Below are 22,542 nucleotides of genomic sequence, written 5' to 3'. Positions count from 1 at the left end.
CTAAGACACCAAGCAGCAGTGGAAATTCCTGATTCTTGTCACATATGAAACAGGAGCTGTCAGAAAGGCTTTACACTGTCACACTGGGGATGACAAAGCACCACTCAGAGGAAACCACCACACGTGGTCTCCTAAGCGTAAGGTAATCCTTTTATAGATGGATTCATAAAGAGCAGAGCTAACTCCAAACATCTTCCATTCTAGTTCATGGCATGAAATAAACCGAGGTGGATAGTATCTGGTATGTGGGCATAGCAGGAACTGAATGCTTCTGTGGACAGAGGCTGCAGCAGCTGAAGACAACAATGAGAATCTGTAAGTCCTGATACTGGATACAGACCAACAGAAGAGCTGTCCACTGAAACCCTCAGAAGTTTCAAACCGCATTTCCATCTCCACCAAAAAAAAATTTTAAAAATTGCTGGATATTTTCTGACACAGCAGTTACTGGATATTTTCTGACACAGCAGTTGCAAGAGAAAAAAATGCTGTCTCTTTGTAGTATTATTAATGACAAAATTAATACTCACAGGTTCTGCCAGAACTAGTAAAAGTTAAGCTTTGACAATGAGGGACAGAAATGTAGTTTCACTGCCTCCAGGAAAGATACACACTATTGCCATACACAGCAGTACTGAGCAACAAAAGTATGGATGAGCCCTTGGCTTCTTATAAAGACTATGACCATCCCAGTAGGTTTCAGGCAAAGGAAGTAGCTTCATGAAAACAAGGCACTGAATTCTTAAAAGGTTTCATGTTACTCCAATGACATTTTGCCAAATAAGAAGCAGGTTCAAGAAATCCTCCTTTCCATCGAATTATACTGTGCTAAGTTTGGGGAAAAGAAGTCTTGAAGATTAACCAGCCCAACACTACAATACAAATGTATGACAAGTTCTCTAAAAAGAAGAAAATACAGTCTTTTAGTAAATGCAGGTATCACCAATTTATGGCCATTTATTGTATTAGCAGATATTGAGACAAAATTAGGACACTTTTATTAATATGGAGAGGTTATTTAAAGTGCCTAATTTAAACACAATGGTCAAAATTTTATACAAACAGAATATCTACATGAGATGTGGTTCTGATTTTGAACACCGCCCAGTCAGGAAAAAGAAGCAATCAACCAGCCTGACAGACCTAAAACTATAACCAGACAGTGAAAGCTCTATAGATCTATTTGGTGAAGAACATTGGCAGAGCTTGGAGCTACACACATTTCTTTGGGTTTTTTTTAAACTTTAAAAAGAGAGAAAGAGAATAGAGCAGAAAAAAAGGAAATCACAGTTCACTGTCCATCTAGTCACAAATATCAGCATGAGTTTGGCAGGCATCCTAGATGAGATAAATTTCAGATCTGTTTTATTTAAGGTAACAGTGACTGTTTAGATTTTGTCAGAAATCATCCAAGACTAAAGGTGAGTTTTGAAGAAAATACAGAAGCACCTAAGGTAGATAGTGGTTCATGAGTGTAAAACTGCTGAAGAAAGAATGAATAAAGACCTTCTGGTCACAACACCCTTTGGACAGAAAAGGTATTTTTCAGTCCACTGGAAAGTTTAGATATCCTCCAAACAGTATGGTAGGATTCACAAAGTCAAAACCTGAGAGATGGCACAATTTCCTGATAATATAATTATAAGACAAAATATGCAACAAAATGGAATGCTTAAATTTGCATTCATTTGCTTAATATGTTCCTAGCATCCTTCAGTAACTACATCAATTCTGGATCAATGAAAATATATGTACCACAACAAAGTAAATTCACTGAATTACATGAATGTGTAAACATTTTATTATTGATTTGTAAGTATGTAATAGGAATATGCATATAATATGAAGACACAGAAAACCAGAGATTAGTTTATCCTGTAATACACTACAGCAACAACAGAAATGCAAACTTTGGGCATAGGTACACATCCTTTTATACAATCTATGAGGCAACATTCCTTTACAATCCACCTAGGGCTGGAATGGACATTTTAGCAAAGGCTTGACCAAGGCAATGACCAGGTAAAATGTTTCAAGTCATGAAACAGACTCAATCTGTAATACAAAAGGCTTTGCTTAAAATGACCCATCACTTTATCCCCAGACATTTTACCCTGGGATGGAACTGGAATACCTTAGTAAATATACTGTGCGAGTCATGGTTTTCCAATCTTTTACACAGCTTTTGGTTTAGCCATTAAATAATTCTGTTCAGACCACCACTGGATTGCTTGAGTTAGTTTCCAGTGAATAGTTCTTGTACAGGAAAAACTCATACAACACCCCAGAACTTTCCATCTCTCCCTTTCACAAAATTCTCTCATTTTAGTTCCAACAGGAACTGAAAAAATCCAAGATTTGAGTTTTCAGAAAATATATTAGAAATTCCTCTGTAATAAGTGCCTCACAAATCCCTGCATGATGAAAAGTTGCTAATCATTAAAAAAAAATTAAAAGAAAAAAATAAGTAGTGTACAGGCCACTGTGCACTGCTGAGTACTAGGGATACTAATGATGTAAACTTCTAATTTTTCTACCTATGGCAGAAATTCCAGACAGAATAAACCAAGCAGAAAATTTATTTATGGCAGAAATAAACTGAATCTATCCCTGGAAACCAAAATACACTTAAAATTCTTACTCTTTTCAAAGCCTATTGATAAACTGATAGAGGCACTACCAGCTTAAAAAAAAAAAAGAAAAAAAAGAAAAAAAAAAAAAGAGTACAGTGTCCCCTAAAAATATCACCTCAACATGCTCCACAAGTGGCTGCTTTTATATAAGCTATTTCCATTTTTTTCCTACACAAGGGCAATGGCATGTAGCAACATTCCTTGCCTCCACATCCCTTTCATATTTCATTTAAAAGCCTCACATGCTATAACAAGTGAGGCTGTGGAACCTTTAATATGAAAACCACACAAAACACAGGGTTTATTTTGGTCCACAACTGGTAATCTAAAATTAAACACCTAGTCTAAGAGAGCTGTACAGGTACATTGTCACCCAACAGAGTTGGTGGTGGAATAAAGTGTCTCCCTGGACAAACAGGGAGGGCTCCCACTAAGCAAGGATGATTTTCTTTCTACTTATGAGATAAAATACAACAAATAAAATTATCTTGTAATTTTGGAAAAAAAAGGGGGTGAAATATATATTGGTCACTATTACCATGTATTAAACAAATCAGAAAAGTTAATAGTTGTATGACTACTAAAATTAGATTTGAACTGTCCTGAAGCAGAAGATCTACAAAATTTCTTTTATCCTATAAAAAAGAACCAGAAAAAAAGCAGAAAGAGTGTTAAAGAAAATACAGTATTTTTAAAATGTGTTTAAAAGTTACTGGACCTGATAAAATAGTTGCATTCTGACAATTATATTTTTTCAGCATTAGTTACATAAATAATGGAATCATTACCTTATAATGCCCTATTATCTAACAATTATTCCAAACCATTTATCTCACACATGGCAATATCGGCTTATACATCATGTTGTTAGCTCATAGTTGTACTTTTAAACATTATTTCTATATTTATTACAAGTTACACTTCTACCTTAAAAGTAGTACATCCACAACTAAATTAGAAAAAGAAACACACAGACAAAAACAGAATAAAAAAAATTCACTGATGTTCCAAAACCTGAAGGAATCTTTCAACATCATAACTTGTTTCACAATGCCTCCTCTAACAGCTAACATTAGATCTCTCAGAAAAGGAAGCAGACAGTATTCAGCCTCCATCTTTTTCCTTCTCATTATTTCAGATTTCTTCCTCCTTTACTTTATCCCTGAATGTCTCCTTGGCATGACCTGATGAAGAAATTCCATAAAACCAGTGAGAACTACATTAATTTGCTCTGCAAAGATAAATTACAAAGCTAGAGGGGTATACATACCCCAAGGCTCAAAAAAAACCCAACAAAAAACCAAACCAAAACTACCATTATTCCTTAAAATTTTCCTGCACCACTTCACACCAAATACTTCTACACAGATTAATACAAACTTGTTATTTGAAAGTATCTTCCCTTTACTGCTATTTATGACACTCCCCAAAATGATGAAAACTGAATTATATACATACCAGCTACCTACTTTAAGGCTGTTCATGAGTGGCTGCTATTATTTTTTTCAAAAAACACTGAAGCAGAAACTCATTTCAAAGAAATATGCATATGCAGCATTTGTTGAAAGATGGAAAAAGAGCAGGTCAAACACTTCACACTGATCAGCCTTGCTAATAACCTTTATGAGACAATGCTCCATGGTAAAACTGGACTGCTAACATAATTTAGAATCCAAAATCAGAGCTGAATAAATAACAAGTTCTTTGTCCTAAAATGTGGGAAAAAAGTACTGGATACATTAGGTTTGAAGTCTTAAAGAATATCAAGTCATCCAGGTGAAAGAATTAACTCTTCTCAAAAAGAAACAGACTTGCCAGGAGTTCCACACCCCTAAAAGGGGTGGGAATCTGTGCAGCTCAAAGCATTCACTATACTGTAGATGAGAAGAGTGCATAACTCACAAGCCAGAAATGGAAAGTATTTTTACTTTCCTGGAGGGGTCCTAGAAGACCATCCCTCCTCTCCATCTGGGTGCTGCTATCGGCTTCCTCAGGACATTTGCAAGACTTGGAGCAGTAACCTCATGCAGCCCCCAGGGAAACAAAAAGAATATCTTCATATTCTTTTTGTAGTTCACATGTAGTTCAACTACTACTCATTAGATAACGAAAGCAGGTGAGTGCCACGTTGTAAGCACACTGTAGGAAAACATATCCATGGTCTCCTTCAGGCTCAGGCATCCAAACAAATCAATTCAGCAACAGCAGCTGCAGTGGGATACCTGATCCACCGCCCAGCCCACCTGCACACTCCATCTGCAGTTACCTGGGTTACCTTATCAACAAGGAACCAGGACTTTGGCCCAGGCCAGCATTAACTACTTGGAAATTTAGGACATCAGAGGCCTGATTGTGTCTGCTAATGAAATACACCACAGCACGCTAAAACACAGGTATCCTAATCACCTCAATTCTGCAACTTCAGTTTTTCTAGGGAGAAGGTACGTGGAAAGGAAGGGAGATCTATGAAAAATGTCTCAGGTTTCTATTAATTTACTTTTCAAGGCTACCATTGTCTTTAAACATCTCAGAGGTTCCTCAACAAAAAGGTTCAACTTTCTTGCTAATGTCTCCTAAAAGGTTTTTAAATTCATAACAAACAACTATCCTAAGAGAACATTGCAGGATTTCTAAAATGCTGAGCCCTCCATAACAGCCAAACTATCCATTATATCCCAGCTTTCTTCTCATCAGTAAGATGTGACAGCATGTTGAACTTGCCAAATGAGCAGGAAAACCTACAAACACTAAACTGTCTTGCAAAAACAAAGACGAGCCAAAGAAGGAGGCAAGTAATGGGCTTCTCTCTCATTCCTTCTCTATTCCCATTTCATCAGTCTTTGTAAATGCACAGGGCACCTCCTCTCCCCTCCCCTCTGGCTATGCAAGCGCTGTCTAGCAGCCTCTGCTAGCGTGGAAAACAAGAAACAAGCCATGGACTCTTTCAGATCTTCCACACAGCATTCTCACACAGAGAACTCAAGCTTCACAACAGGTCCAACCCCTAGGAGCAAGGATAAAAACCAGCAATAAATAAATATGCAAGAATTAATTCATTTTCTGTGTTTTTCAAGAACAGGCATATTCTCATGTCTGTATGGCATAAATACACATTGCAATTCTTCTACAGAGCAGATTAGGCCAGTTTAACAGTTCAGACACTCAATATCATAGTTATTTCTTTTTTTAAAATCTTATATATTCATTTTCAAAGAGCCTTGAAAGGAACTGGCAGCTAATAGGATAGACAGCACTGTTTCATAACAGCTTGCAAAAAAATTCAGTCTATTTTTAGATAGGTGAAAAGAATGTGGTTATTTTAAAAAAAAACCCTCCTATGAAATAAAGATGTTTTCATTTATAACTGACCATGCAGCTGGTATGTCAAACCAATCTCCAGGTGAACAGTACCATATATTTAAACCCTCAAAACAAATCTGCGTGCATATACAATAGCCACATTTTAATCTTTATTGTGTCATAAAATATCATGCTGTTAAAAAAAAAATCTTACTTTTTAATGAACAACATTCAAATGAATCTCAGACAAATACATCTTTTTCTAATTGTGTTATGAGCCTTTAAAAGGACCTCTTCATCTAGGACTACCATTAGTTCAACCATGAGCATGTTCTGCTCAAAACCAGACTGATCAGATGTCGGGTGCTGCATAACATTCATTTTGATAAAATATATATCTGTATTATATACCAGATTCCCACACAGCAATGCCAACGTAAGTCTTTCCAAAAATCAAGTTAACACCTGTTTCCTTTACTATTTTCACTCCATCATCCTCCCTGTTACCACCACCATTTTATGAGTCTTGTATTTAAAAATTTTAGGCAAAAGAGTGGGATAAAGGTTAATAAATAAACACTTGCATTTTCTCTCCTCATTCTTAATTTTGAACAAGTAAATATTAAAATTTCTGTCAATGCTCTTCTTATATTTCTCCATTTTGGAAAGGTGACTTAACATCCCATTCCCCCCCACCATTTTCTGTACCTCTTATTGCTGGTATTTTGTTATAACCACAGCTGGCGAAAGGCAATGCAGTTTGCTTCTACATATCATACTTATAAATATACTTATAAATCAAATTAAATTGCTTACTTTGGTTTTCCAAACCACCCGTGCTATACAACACTCGTTCATTTTGAAAGATGTCTTTTAGCCTGTTTCCTTAAGATAGCATTCAGTGCCTTATCATGTCTCTCTATGCTGAGCCATTCAATAAAATAAACTTCAGATCATTTCAGCCTAACACAGCTTGAGAGCTTAAAATTAATAGTATTTTTTTGCCAACGTCCAATATTAAAATGGTGAAATAGAAGATTCAGAGGGTCCTTTGCATACAGCTGAAATGTTTATTGTAAATAATGAAGGGGAAATGGTATTACGTTCCTCTAGACTGAAGCAGTTTCAAAACCAAAAATGCCCTAAAATGCAGCTGCAAGCAAAACAGAAGTGAGCAGGGCTGGTTTATTTAAAATCAACAAAATAATCACCAGGAGGCTATTTCACAGTCAGAAGACTTAAATGTACATTTAGTACCGTGAAGTATTTCCCTAAAAATGAAACAGCTACTTGAAATAGTACTAATCTGATTGACAGATAAAATAATTGCTTTAAAAACACTTCTGAGTCATTTTGTCCTTACCTGCAGGCATGAACCATTACTGCATGCAGCGACTGCTCCATTTCCTAGCACAGACTTGAACAGGGATCACATCTATCTTACAGAATGTGACTAACAGGGGGATTTGCGATTCCTGAGCTACTTTCCAAAGGACACTCCCTTTTCCACATAACAGGGCACGAAACGCTCGGCCAAGTTGCGCTCGCTGCCCAAGCGCAGGGGCAGGAGCGCGGGGAGCGGCGCGGTCCGAGCGGAGCCGGGCGCGGGTCTGCGCCAGCCCCGCACGCCGCGGCCGCCGGGCTCGGGGCACAGCCCGGCGCCCCGACCCCGGCCACAACGCACCGAGCTCCACCAGGAGGGCAGCGGGGTGGGCACGCAGCGGGATCCAGCATGCAGCAGGCGGACAATGCCGGCAGCCCCGCGGAGGCAGAGGGAGAAGCCCCGCGTTCATGCGGACGGGGATGCGGCCGTACCTTTCTGGAGAGGACGACTTCTCAGAGTTAACTGACATCAGCAGCTCAGTCTTCTGCTTGATTTCTGGAAAAATCAGAAAACGTTCACCACGGACGCCGCCTGCCCTCGCCTTCCGGAGGTCTCGCTTCCCTGCGCCCTTTTGTCCGCCGGAGGCCCGGGACGCGGCGCTGTGCGAGGCCGCCCAGCCGCGCTCGGAGGGCCGGGCCCGCGCACATGACCGCGCGCGGCGGGCGGAACCATCGCCGAGCGGGGGGCGCCGCTCCGCGCCCGAGCCCGCGGGGGCGCCGCGGGGGCCGCGCCACCGCTGCCGCCGGCGGGGGGGACGCGGGGGTGCCCGGCGAGGGGAGAAACGCCGGAACAAAGGACTCCCGGCACGGAGCGTCCTCCCGGGTGCCTTGCTAAGAGGTACTGCACACCCGCGAAATCCTCCAGATCAAAAGCCCTGAAAAATATGGCTCTTTGAATCGTTTTTGTCACAAAAAACGAGGTATTAAATCACTACTTTCACACACGGGTGAGAAACCACACGTGGAAAATGCTAGGCACACCTGGATTTTGATTTTTAGCGGCGTGCCTTTAATGTCCCTCAAATACACTTTGAAAAGTAACGTTTCATTTTCCTTTTCCTTTTTTTTAACACCTAGTAATTCACCCAGAGGGTGGTTGGGCACTGGACAGGCTCCCCAGGGCAGTGGAACCAGCACCAGCCTGACAGAGTTCAACAAATGCTTGGACAATGCTCTCAGGCACACGGGTGCCTTGGGAATGGTGCTGTGCAGGGCTGGGAGTTGGGCTTCATGGTCCTGGTGGGTTCCTTCCACCTCAGCACATTCTGTGATTATCACCAGTTCAGCAGTTGTAAGGCCTGGACTAGTACCTCCTTCCCAAAATGCTGGCAGCACACCCAGCATGCTGTCACCAAGGGGAGATGCACCCTGCCACTCGCTTCACAAGATCCTGTCCAAGCAGAAACTGCCGAAAAGTGAATTCACCAGGTGCTCTGGAGTCAAGGTTTGTGACCCAAGAAAACCGAAAGAACAAAGTCAGGGATGTGACCCTCATTTTAAGACCATATCCTCACCAGAGACCGTCATGCCACCTACGGTAATACTGGTAAGACCTGAGCCACACTATGTCCACTTGTTAACAGCCACAGTAAACCTGAACTGTTTGGGATTAACCATTCCACAAACCTTCAACCTGACTTTTCCTCCTCTCTTCATACACATCTCAGGTACAAAGCCATATAAATTTCTAAAAACAGAAGAAGAAAAGCTGGGTAACTAGATTTATTACTTTTTTTTTTCAACTATATATTTTATTAAAAATATTATTACTATCTGAATGAGTTTATCACTCTCATGCTTTGGTGGAACACTTGCAAGCTAGCCAAGTGATCATCACCTTTTTAAGCATATGCCACTTGTTCCTCCCAAAACATACTGATCAGAGGAACCTCCCAAAAGTATCTCAGTTCTCATATCCAAAGCAGATGCTTCTCAGATCTTTAAAAACATGTCCATGAAATGTCAGTATGTTCACAACTGGCTCCACTACATGACTGCAACTACCATAAAAGACTTCTTTTACTATTGTCAATCCCAGGCAGCAAGCGGTCCTACAGTCACAGCTGCCAGGATATTTCTCTGCACACCAAGATTCACTTCCCAATGCAGGGATGAACTAAAGTTCATTTCCCTACCACACATCCTTGACTGACTATAAATACAGTCCTCAAATTCAAAGTCCAACAAATTTTAATTCCTTCTGAAGATGCTTAAAAATTAAAATTGATTACATAAACAGATATTAACAAGGCAGGGTTTTATAGCAAAACAAAATTCACGGAGTTTGGAACAAAGTGTTCAAATTATTTATTCCATAACTAAGCCTCCACATAGGCTTTGCAATGGATGTCTAGAGATTATTCTACTAAGACTTTATTGCTAACAGTACACTACAAGATGTTAAAAACAAATCCAAGAGATAAGTTACTTCAGTGCAAACTTTGAGCCCCCGTATTCTCAATAAGATGCACAGACATTTCTCAAATATGGTATTAAAGCACAAAATTTAATTTTACATTTAGTAACCAAGTGACAACAAAGACTCATTTAATATAGCTGCAAGAAGAATTTAAATAAAATGATACTTCATAGGAAAAAAAATTAGAATGTTCTAATGAACATTCTACTCCACAATTAGGTAACATTTTCATCACAAGGTTTCAGGATTTGAAATACTTTCTTATTTGGAATTTACCAATCTTCTGTCTCTGCTACCTGAAATTTTTGCAAGTGGAGCCCTTCTGTTAATTTTTAAAAGCTAATCTGTACCTTTACAGATCCATATAGCACCAACTCACAACCTTATCAGCAAACTCGGGCTGATAGCATCACCATCACTCCTCATACAAAACTGATCATGGGAATATCACCAAAATAACACACGAGTTTTACACCAAATGCCTTTAGGCCATAAGAGAATAATGGCTGCAGAAACAACAATTTGCTTGTTTTGATTATTTATAAATTACATATCCATAATTCTGGGATAATTTACAGAATTTATTAGAACTTAGAAATTGCATCCCAAGTCCAAATAACACAACAGAAAAATCCCTTCAAACTGCATTCACCATAGCACCACTCTACCAGCCTTTGTGTCCAGAAGAATGCAAATTACAGCAGTATTTGTTAAACCCAAAAGTAATAGAAAAAGAAAAGAGAGGGAAAATGAAAGTTTAACATTTGAACAGCTCTTCCTGGAGGTTTCTTGGTTCAAGACCCTCCTACCTAACACACAATTAATACTTCCATTTTACCTCAAGTACAGCGCCACAAAGGCAAATGATGAGTAGATTCAGTAACTGTACTGATCAGCACCCAGAGGTACAGTGAACCTCTGCTTAGTGAGCAAGCATTTATAGCCTGACTGAAGAGTTTTGGGTTGTCCTAATTTCTGAGACCACAAAAATGACTCTACATAGCACTCTACGTAGAACCACATTTAGAACAGACCATAACACTGACTGAATAAAAGTTGAAGATGAATGAAAATTAGAGCTTGCACATTAACTGCAAAGCAACAGTTAATGCAGTAAACTTTTTCAGCTACAAAATAACAGTAAATTCAGGTATGAGGTAGTATCACTGTCACCAACTCCTCAGCCATTCCATGCACTTCATCAGCCCACTATGAGTAATTTTGCACTGTGCACAGATCAAGTGGCAGACAACTGGCTCTCAGCCAACGCCTGAGAGAAGCAGATACACTAAGTCTCTAAAGCCATACTATTCAAGCTGTGATTGAATGAAAACAAAAACCAGAAAGGCTCTACACTGCTCAAAATGGCTTCCTAATCATCATGACTGTTATTTTTTCAAACCAAGACAAAGCCAAAACTAACCGTAATACTTTTTTTTTAAGCCTAGATGTTTGCCTCCTCTGATACGTTCAAGTGGAAATTGTGTGTTAGACTAGAGAAAAAGGCATCAGATGAAGTTAAAGCAAGAAGGCATTTGCTATGCCAAAAAATAAAAATACCAGAGGCTTGAAAAAATGGAGAAGAGAGTCCTAGAAAGAACGGCTGACAGTTTCTAAATTCACAGGGGATTTGTTGGAGAGCATCATACCAAAAGCTCCAAGTAACCTTTAGTTTCCATACCAAATCTAGAACAAACCAGCTCAGAAATTGTAAGGGAAGAAACTCTCCACACAGAATGAAGAGAAATTCTGTTATTTCAGCAGTGTGGAAGAAGAACAAAAAAAAAATTAATGTGGGAACTAGGGATCTGTGAGGGATATATGCATAATCTGGAAAAAAGAAGAGAGGAGCAGAATTAGCCTGGATTTTTATTTGTTCTATCAATTAAAAAAAAAAAAAACACACAAGAGCTCTCCACAATAAAAGAAAATTAAAAATCCTAGCTGCTGTTTAAGCACAGATGGAAAAGTGTGGACAAGGTATATGGCACTGCACAAACTGTTCCCTGTGACATATGGGTAGATATCAGAGTCACCACGATTTCAAAGGCAACTGACAGAAGTCACTGTTTCACTAAAAATTTAATCATGTCTACCGCAAACAGATTATCTCAATGGTCTACAACATCAGTCAAGATTAAAATATCTTACTGACAGTGCATGTATTAAATTTATCCAGGGCAGAGATCCACTGTTGCAGAACTCAACTAACACAGTTTCTTCCTCCCACCACCCCTGTGCTTTTTGGGAGCAAAGGAACAGACAAAGTAGCATCTACACATAAGTACCTTCAATTTTTTGCAATGTAAACCCTGCCACACAAGTTTCCATACATCCTTTTAAAAATAAATATTATACTAAATAGAGCCAAGAAAAATATACTTCATTTTTAATTAATAGGTAGGCTTGTCCATACATTTTCTTAGTCTAATCAGATCATAAACTAGGAGGTTTATGCTTTTCTTCCATTTTCTGTGTGGTGTATGTTTCGACACAAGCTTGAGGTGCTTTTAGACTTTCTTCTACACTATCTTTAAACATGTACTTCCACATACTTCCTTATCAATATCCATCTTAGTCTATTGTCCACTGAATTTTCCATCCTTATCACAGCTACAGCTGCTTGGATCTTACAATTTGCCTATAAAACCCTCATCCTGCTGTAAGTTGGCTGCTTTCAATGTTACTGTGAAAAGAAATAGTCCTGCTTGCCAAATGAACCTATGAAGACAGATCTGAAACTATTAAATCAAATTAATCAAACTGACTGTTCCAAGTAACTTTTCAGTCTTGAAGTCATGAAGTGCACTAGGAACTTTGGTATCACTAATGTGATTTTACATGGACAGATCTGTTTTGAGCTTTGGATAATTGTTGTACATGCTAAAGTGACATGCTAAACAGCACAAAATGCAATAAATTTAAAAGTTCCTGATGAGGCACTGGACTTCAGACAAAATGAGATAGCTTTGCACATAACTTGAGAGGTTCAAGTTTATAAAGGTTCACTTTATATGTTTTAGATCATCTACTTTTTAAATAAATAGTTCTACAAGACTGCTAGAATCACATGCCATGTGATTAAAATAGGTTTCAAAATGGCACAAACACAGAACAAAGCCTAAATTTGATAAGCATATGAATACTAAATGGGATAGTATTGAAGCATGGAGAGTTTATGCCCTAAAATAAAATCATCTTCCAGATCTAACTATGGTTTTGAAGTGAGGAAAATTACTACTTTTATGAACTTCTTCGGGTCTCTCATGCATAACATTCACCTCAATACTGATACACAAGCCACTGAAGAGTAAGTGACAGAAAAACTAGCTGTTTGCAATCTCCTCTTGAGGAGATTACATTAATATTCTTAGCATTATTCCTCTTCAATATGTTAAATTATATTTCTGCTCAGACTATGAGGAAATTAGAACTTTTAAGGTTATGCCATTCTTGTAATATTAAAATCACCATTTTAAGAAACTGTTTACTTCCAAATGATAAAGCAAACTCTCTCCTTTCCTAAAGACACATAATAGAAAAAGTCAGTAATACTGAAATGCACTTTAAATTTTAAACATTTTTGTAAGAGTCATGTTTTAGCTACTGCTCTGAATGCAAAGCATGTTTTGAAAAGAAAACATTTCCTTGTCCCACAGACAGGTTCTAGAGACCAAATAATAGATACAAAGGGAAGGTTTTTTCTCTACACTTCACAAGTTCAACTACTCATGCTCAGCTTGGCAGACAATATCTAGGAGTCAAGATCTAATGACAGGAAAAGAATTATAGATTTTTTTTTTTTAAGTCTTTCATTTTCTCTTGCATAAAGGGGAAGATGAATTTACTCAGTATCTACAGGTATGGACTTCATGTTAATAGTACTTACTCTTTTGGGGTTTTTGAGAAACTATATGTTTCATCTGATCTTCTAGTGATCTCAGAGCCACTACCTTTTACACTTCTGATATACTTAAAACTACTGGAACCATATGCTCAGGTACTTTTAAAGAATATATTCATAGTATGCATATTCACTGCTGTCCTTCTAAACAGTTTTCCACATGTGAGCTGTGGTTGGAAAATAATACTTTCACAAAATATTCTGAAGAAAACATGTCTTCCTTCAAAATGGCTGCTAATCCCAGTTAGTACCCAAAAGTTATGTTTACCCTAATTCTTAAAGACAGACATCCTACAGAAATAGAGGCCAAAGCTGCTCTGAAAGACAGTACATACCTCTAATGGTAGTTGTTGCCTTGTTTTTGCAGAAGAAAATGGAAGACTATTTCCTAAAAACTTACAGAACAATGGTATTTTATTCAAGAAAAATAGCAACACCAGCAACAGTACTATCATTTTACAACTTCATTTCACTGAATATTCACCATGAGGAGGACACTGAAAAACACAGGATACAGAAAGGAGTGAAATGTGGTAGGAAGGAAGCACACACTGCAGATCACAAGAGTGAAAACAAGTTTGAGAACATCCACCATACAGTCAAGTTTGTTTCTGCTTCTCCAAAAAGGAAAAAAGAACCCAAAATGCGCAGATGATTTTGCCTTTTACTTATTTAAATAATTAGTTTCCAAATATATAAATATACCTAAATCATGTAAGTTACATCTCTGAAGAATTTTTAATGCAGTCAGATTATATAGTAATAATTTTGACGGAAGTTTGTAAAGGAAATAAATTTGAGGAAGCATTAGATATTTAAGAAAAAAAGCATTACTATATGCTAAAATTACTCAAAATGGTCCATTATGAACACAGGGAAGCAGAATTACCTATGTTTAACTAGTTAAACGTAACTATTAATTTGAATTTCTTTTAGTCATCCACATAACTAAAACTGGCCGACACAATCTGTCATCTGATCTATTGCCAGACTGTAACATTCCCTAATAAAATGCTTACTGAAACACAAAGGTGACAATAAGAGGAATTCTTCATTCTCATAGTTCTGCTGGGTCTGGCAGCATTTGCTGTACCAGATGTATGCCCAACACCACATTGCTTTTCCCTCCCTCCTCCCACCTCAGGCCAATAAACAACTCTGACCAAACTTTCTTTGAAAATCTGTGCTTTTCCAACAAGCCATTCTGCAAAGAAAAATAAAATTCTTCATTTTGTATAACTACTTGTCAGATTACATACCAGGAATGACACCAAAGAAAGCACTATTCACCCTAAATATATCTGTGCTTGTTATTTCCTAATTACTGATGTGTTGAATTTTATTATTTATAAGTATTTAAGGTTTATGAGAACAGTTTTGTTTGGAGAGGATAGGGACAGCGTTGAGAACATTTCCTAGAGCTGCCAAAAAACAGAAAGCTTATTCCTACAAGTCTGTTAATTTTAGGGGAAAAAGAACAAACAACACAACCCGAAATATTCTAAGTATATTAAAGCATATCCTTTGTCCTTTTAAAATCAGCTGCCAACTGTTTCCTATTACTAGGTAAAAAACCATATTTCCATATGGAAATAGTTGGACATGAGGTAGCTAGAGAACAGAGTGAATTAAAAACTTATTTCTCTGTTAGATAAAACACAGCAAGCCATTTGCTGTATTTTCCAAACCTTGTCTAGAGGCAAGTGGTTTGCTGAGCATACATGGACATCTTTTCTGCTCAAGCTGAAAAAAAAATTCAAATTACAGGAAAATAATGAGTGTTAGACACTCTCAAACTACATAATTTCTACTATCTTCACTATCTTAACTGAATGGACGGAGTGAATGATTTCTGATTTCTAATCCAAAATATTTCTACCTTATTCCCTTTATATTCTAGAGTACAATTATTACTGTGTTAGGATTCTTCTGATAATAGCATTTTCTTTCCGGTCTGTACTTTGCCTTAATGTCTTAAGTGCTGTTCAAATTTTCAACTATTATTATTTTTCCATCACTTGCTATTACGTGCTTTTATTTTTTTTACAAAATTCAAGAAAAAAATAAATTGCTCTAATGTAGCAAAATGACATTTCCAGTTTTAAAGGAAAAACAGGTTTCTATTCATCCAAATTGAGTCAAGTGTATGTTACCTTATAAAGACTAAAGCAGTGACTCATAAAATCTTGCACACACTGATTCCTTCCTTCTCCTAGGAGATGAAGCTACATGATTTACCCAAAAGGATTAAATGAGGTCACAGTTATTGAATACATGTTATAACCTTCAACTTCAGGTTAGAATTTCTTCTTATTTTCCAGAATCATTCAATGTTCTAAAATTTCTAAGATAGAAATCCTTACAGTAGAAATACTCTTAAATTGAGATATTTTGTACATTTGCTGTATGCTTTTCAATATGCTTTTATATTGTGATTATTATCACTGTATGTACACAACTGATTCTTTCAAATATTCTTGCAAGGTTTTTGACATTTCTTATCCAGCAGATCACCAGGGTCTTATATTCCTTGAATTTTCAGATGCAAATATATTCTCAGCCTTTTTCCTCTAGGACATGAAAAGGACTTTTTTCACCTTTTCCTGGGCTCCTAAGAGTACAAGCAGTTCTCAGAAAAAGGTCCATCAAAAAAGCACGTCATCCCAAGCACAAAGCAAGCCAAAAATCTTTCCACTTCAGCAGTGATTTGTGCCCCATTGGGACAGGGGCCCACATGGTGATCAGCTTACCCAAAGTCTAAGTCTTGAGGAACTTTGGACAGGTTACAGAGTTGTCTCTGTCACACTTCATATAAAATGTTCCATATTGTTTATAATAGAGATAAAGGGCAGAATAGGGAAACAAAAAGTGTTTTGAATGAAGGAATAAGAGCAAGAAGAGCATCCTCAGCAGCCATTAAAAGTGCCAAAACTAAGATATTGATGCCAGCTGTACTATGCCACACTCACCAAATAACATCATCTACACTTGGCTTTACCTCTAGTTCCTACATTTAGACACCTAACAACTCCTGTGTAAATAAGCCTGACCATGTCCACTCAGCAGTACAGGATTGAACCAGTCACCCTTGAATGAAATAGGAAGGATTTGGCTCACAGCAGCCTCCCCAATATCAAAGAAACCTCAAAATTCTCTATCTGAGCAGTCAGCTAGCCTTCAAATATGCTCTTTGAAGCTTGTTTCTTGTTGAAAAGATAACTGAAGGGCCGATGCAAGCTCTGAAATGTTGCTTGAACCTGTCAGACCAGCATCAATTATTGCAAGGAAAAGACTTGGGATCTGTGGCACCTGCACACACCTTTGCTATCTCTGAGGTAAAGCACAAAAGTGGCAGAAGAAACTTAACATGAAACCACCACAGCTTCCCAGCCACTGGAGATGCACGTGGATGTGCCTTCCTGCTGCCACCACCACCACTGACATCCAGAAAACCCCGAGCCTCTGCAGGGAAGGAAATCGCTGCCTACTGTAACACACACCCCCAGTAACAGATAAAGCTGCAATGATGACACCTGGGAACAAAGGCGACTCTCTGTTAACACAGCATTATTTCATTACTGTAGATTTTTTTAGTTAAATAAACGGATCTCTTCTTAAATTACATCTTGATCAAATTTAATACTTTGGGAACAGTATCATCAGTAAAGTTCTTACAAAGAAAAATTAAATTTCAGAATTATTAGTGGAGATAAAATTGTAACGAGATAAAATTGTAACGATGACAAATTTTAAATACGCATGCAGTGCCCACAAAAGGAGGGACCATCTAATTATATTTCAAGTGTTTTTCTCACATACACCATTTTCACTCTTTAATTGCCAGTGCTCTGGATTAACATAGCAACATGAAAATACTGGGGATTTTTCTACTGGGCTTCTCCCTAGTGCAATGGACATAGCAGTAACATAGGAAAGTATTTCCTTAAACAAAAACCCAACATGGATTCCTTGGCACTCAGCCAGCTGACACTTCCAGTATTGTAAGGAACAGAAATACCTTTAATTCTTCAGATGCCTGTCTTTGTGAAGTCTGAATGTAATTACCACATGATACAAGTATGTACTGAGTATCTGTAATTGGAAATATTGAAAAGGACATACTACTTTCACAAAAAAAAGGAAAGAGAAAATAAGAGGTGTTTCCAGGTAAGGGAATGCTATGAAAGCCTTCTACTCCTGAATGACTTCTGTTAGGAATATTTTTAATAGTATAGATAAAATACAGAATATGCATGTAAACACATGTCAAAATACCCCCTTGCTTTGTTTTTGCTCTGTTCTTCAAAGAAATTGGATGGTTTAAAGAAAAAAACAAACATACATATGGAACAACAATAAATGAAGTGGAATCTGGAGAAATATCTATGAAGTTTTGCTGCAAGATATGAGAAAAGGAAGAAGACATTTTTAAAAATCTGATCAAAATAAAATTCTGGCTACTAAGGACAAAATATTTTTTTAAGAAAGGAGAGGGTTGAAAGCAACCCCAACATGGAAGGTATTTACATAAAACAGAGGTTTGTCCAGATCTGATCCTGCAATTAGTAAAGCTATTTAGATCTGTGCTGCTTGCCTTTTTCCCCTGTTGTTCATTAATATCTCATCTACATTGTATCATAATCAGCCATTGCTGATGTAAAATTACAAGCATTCTTGGCTGGCCTCAAAACCACCTCTTAAACATTAAGACTTTCAAGTTTTTTTTTTTAGCTCTACTTCTTTTCTTTTCACACCCTCTCCTCTTCTCCATCTGACTTCCCCATCACTTATTCAGCAATCACATGAGAAACCTGCTATTGTCTTGCCTAAAAACCGGCTACAAATAGTTTCTTCTGTAGTGAGGACACAGCTATGTAGGTGGCGATGAGAAATCACCCTCCACCCTGCAAACGCGTGGCGATGTCGTGGTCCTGCGGTACCTCCCATCTCCTCCTGGACGGCGTGGCGTGGATCTGACCGAGCGATGCTGCTGGAGGTGCAGGACCTCAGCCAGCCTGTCCCCAGCCTGCTCCCCCCTGACCTGTCCCAGCACACGGCCACTGCCCCGCGCCGAGCCCAGCCGTGGCATCTTCAAAACAGCAACTCGGCAGCTCCACGCGTGCCCGTCTTTCCCACGGCCGGTCCCACCATGAGGCAGAGATTCACCGCTGGCAAGACAGGTGTTCAACAGCACAGTCCTAAGTTTGGCAGTGGTTAGAGAAGCATTTAAACAGTACACAATGCTGTACAGGCAGCCAACAGTGTCACTTACGTCTTTCATAAAAATAAAACCCTACTGAACTAAAAGAAACTGTTTTTGAAACTGAGCAATGCAGATAATCACAAAGACATCAAAAGGAAAATGAGAAGACAGATTGGTAGATAACACTATACCTACTATTTTACATTTTGCTGAGGACTCAGAGCAAAAGTACAACCTTAGAGCATTTCCCTTTATATAAACACAGGTGAACAAACTGAAAATCTTGTTGAATAAAATAAAAAATCTGATGAAAGAGCGTGGAAAATTGTACTATCTGAATTCTCTTCCAGCTTCACTATCCTATTCACGAACCCCTAAAGTATCTAAGTTTACAGTCACAGAAGATGCATACTTGAAAATCAGATTAATCATGTTTCAACAGGACTGAGAAGTCTAGCCCAGACAAACCTCACCAATGATCATCCTGGCTCCCATAGAAGGAAGGAAACACACTTCAAAGATTATATATTTTTAAGTGCCACTACTACTTCACCCTCCATTTGGGAAACATGGACTGTGACTACATTTATATAATATTTATTTCCTCCTGATATTTAACACCTATAATGAGAAACTATGAATAAGCACCACAAGAAGAGACCATGTAACAAATTGCTTCTAAATGTGATTTTCCTAAGTTATAAGAATCACCAATATAGCTTCAAATGTTAATTAGTAACTACATGAAAGAAAAGAAATTAAAAAGAGTAAAGAGACAGTCGGGGAAATGGGCAGAAATCACTAAGAGCAGAAAAAAATGAAGCAATAGAAAAATACAGCAAAATTTCTGGAAGAAAGAGAACACTGACAGAGAAAAGGTATGTTGCCAAGGCAATAATAGACAGCTGAAGACAGTAGACAAAGAAGGGTGAGAAAGTTCAGGAGAGTGTAGGAAGAAAATCAAACTGAAAAAGATGAAACTTGCAAGGGAAAACACTAAATGCAGCAAATGTGTTCAAGTGAGCTGATGCAATGTTGTTAGGGAGAAGGACAACAAGAGCAATTTGAATATTTTAAGGATGACTGATATGTGCTTTTCTATGCAATGTCTACAGGATACCCCAGAATATGCACTGGAAGATAACACTTGCTTTCCACCCAAAAGGACATAACAGTAAGGTCATTACTGCTCTCCCCCCACGGCTGCACTGCTAATGCTAAACAAGCAACTAAGCAATGCAAGAGCAACTGAGGAAATGGCAGATCTGCAAGTTGCACCCATCACCTCACATTTAAAACCATGTTTTGGAGATTTCTATACACTGGAAAATGTGGTATCTTAAGTATAATTTAACCAGATCTGCAAGTTGCACCCATCACCTCACATTTAAAACCATGTTTTGGAGATTTCTATACACTGGAAAATGTGGTATCTTAAGTATAACTTAACCTGACTTTAAGAGAGTACAAAATGTATTTAGAGAACCTGCAGCACCTATTTTTTTTACATTAGAAATTCAGCTTTTGCCCATTGTGAATAAGGCAGTATAATAACATCATGGAAACAAGAAGTTAAACATACATTTAAAAACTGGATCTTCTTTGGAGTTTTGACAAGTTATTCTTCATGCTTACTATATAGAAGACTAGGAAAAAGACCTTGCTTTTTTATTTTTTTATGCAACACCCACAAATTGCTACATTAAAATCGGAAAAACTTCCCATCAAAATGAGTCAGCAAACCAATCCTCCAACAAAAATAAAAAGAAGGGCAAGACTTAACATTGCCTTGGTTTACTTTTACTTAGAAATATCATTAGAAAAAATGATTGATTCAGACTTTATCCCCCTAGGATAATTATTACAATTATTTCATCCCTCTGTTAATATGCTTGAGAAACCACATGAGAGAACTAGATAAAGAAAAGGCCACATCCAGAAGAAGTGTAAATTAAATTATTTTACATTAAGCTTGTCTATGTCCAACAGTCCTCTTAAAAATCTAGCTGGAACAGCTGTAAAAGCTACTAAACCCAGCATTTGTAGCTGTATAAATCCCTAGCATACTGTCAAGATCATTGAGGATATCAGCATTATTTTTTAGAGGGAAAAAATGGCTTTCCTACAATTCTACTTGTTCCACTGACTGAAGAGGCACAATGACAGTTCTCAGCCACTAAATTTTAGACAGTTTAAACAAATTCTGCCTACTAGTGTCTTCATCTGAGTTACCAAGCTCCTTTTACCATAGGCAGGGAAATTGCCTATGTTGAGAGTTCAAGTCATTACTTGGTTAATCTAATCCCAAATAGGCTGAATCCCCCCCAGGTGCCAGCATCTCCCCACCAGCAATAACAAAGTCTGTGTAACCAGACAGAATATGGATGCCTACACTGAAGGCAGCCACATGAGATCAAGTGAATCCCACTTTTACTGCAGATTCAGGTAGGCATTTTCTTATTATTATAGGTATTATTTATACCTATAAGGTATAAATAAGGAAAGAAGGCTATGGTTTGGATGGTTTTTTACTAAAAGTTTGTTGAACAGAGTCACTCAGCTGTTCAACTTTTTTGACTGCTGTTATTGACTGCAATCCAAACATGCTAAACTTTAGAACAGGTACTAATATACCTCCAGTAGCCCATAAATCCCCTTACACAGACACAAGTCATCAATCCAATTAACATCTCATCTTCACTGAAAAAGAAAATAACATGGATATGACAAAGTTTGAAAAAACACACAAGTAACTAGGGAGAGTATCAGTAGAGAAAAAGTGGAGTGCTTAAAAAAGTTCAAAGAAAATTGTATGAATACATAGGCACATTGGCTGAGTAAAGTAACTTTTTAAAAGTAGACAGGGAAAACCAAAGAAATTTCTGTTGTATTTTGTTTTTATCATCACTCTTATATTTATGCAAAGAAATAAAAAGGCTAGATTTTTTTTACGTACTACAGCAATATAGACAGGGAAGTACAAAACATCACAGGGAAATTTAAATACTGATAGAAATGCCCTCAGGCTGATAGAGTTAAATGGGATAAATCTAAGCAGATATATTTGTGGATTAAGAGACACATACAGGACTGTAAGAACATTTTCAGACCTATAATGCCCCTAATCTCTATTCATATGAAACTCCTGGTTACCAAGCCAAATGTTTAAAACCTGTGGTGAGTAAAGGCCATTGTAGAGTTATTATTTTTATTTACTGTCCTAGAAAATTTAAAATTTCAGAGGCAATAAATATATTGCTACTGCTGGCAGCACAACTGAGTTATCTATGTAGCCACTGTGTTGTTTCCAGAGCACGCGTGCTCCGGAACAGGCATGGCCACAGTCTGTGTTCGGCTGCCAGGGCCAGGCTCTGAAAAACTCTGGATGCTGCCACAGTTGCAGGAACCATTATGGACCCTTTTCAACTCAGTTGTGCATGTCTTCTTTTTTTTTTTTTTAACTTTGAAGCTAATAGCACACTTTCTGATCACATACAAGCATGTGAATTCCTGACAGAAGACAAAATTTTAGGCACACAGCAGGTTCAAGGAACAGAATCCTCATCAGAAAGACTGAAGTATCTTATAATTCTTATAATAGGGCACATTTTAGCAAACATCACCTGAAGAGTGGCTGAACATAACAGTTAAACAGTAGAAGACTTAATCCTGTAACCATTCCATGAACCAAGATTTCAAC

The 22,542-nt window shown here is 37.8% G+C and overlaps 1 protein-coding gene across 5 annotated transcripts in view; it reads right to left on the bottom strand.

Annotated features, from left to right (window-relative positions):
• Window positions 1-22,542, bottom strand: part of SRPK2 (SRSF protein kinase 2) — a 125,500-nt gene that overhangs the window by 77,388 nt on the left and 25,570 nt on the right. Inside the window, exon 1 of one of the 5 annotated variants that reach the window (XM_085569050.1) lies at window positions 7,749-7,940. The exons of 3 other annotated variants lie outside the window; for them this stretch is intronic. In XM_085569050.1, the coding sequence (XP_085425176.1) occupies window positions 7,749-7,786 (38 nt within the window). In that variant the 5' untranslated portion in view covers window positions 7,787-7,940. Of the gene's footprint in view, window positions 1-7,296; window positions 7,353-7,748; window positions 7,941-22,542 lie in introns of those variants that run through there. One more of the 5 variants, XM_085569049.1, reaches the window with a different exon arrangement.

This window comes from Lonchura striata, chromosome 1A (assembly GCF_050655825.1).
Source record: "Lonchura striata isolate lonStrDom1 chromosome 1A, ASM5065582v1, whole genome shotgun sequence".
NCBI lineage: Eukaryota > Metazoa > Chordata > Aves > Passeriformes > Estrildidae > Lonchura > Lonchura striata.
The sequence above is the reverse complement of the archived record's forward strand: the minus strand, read 5'-3'. Positions and strand labels throughout refer to the sequence as shown.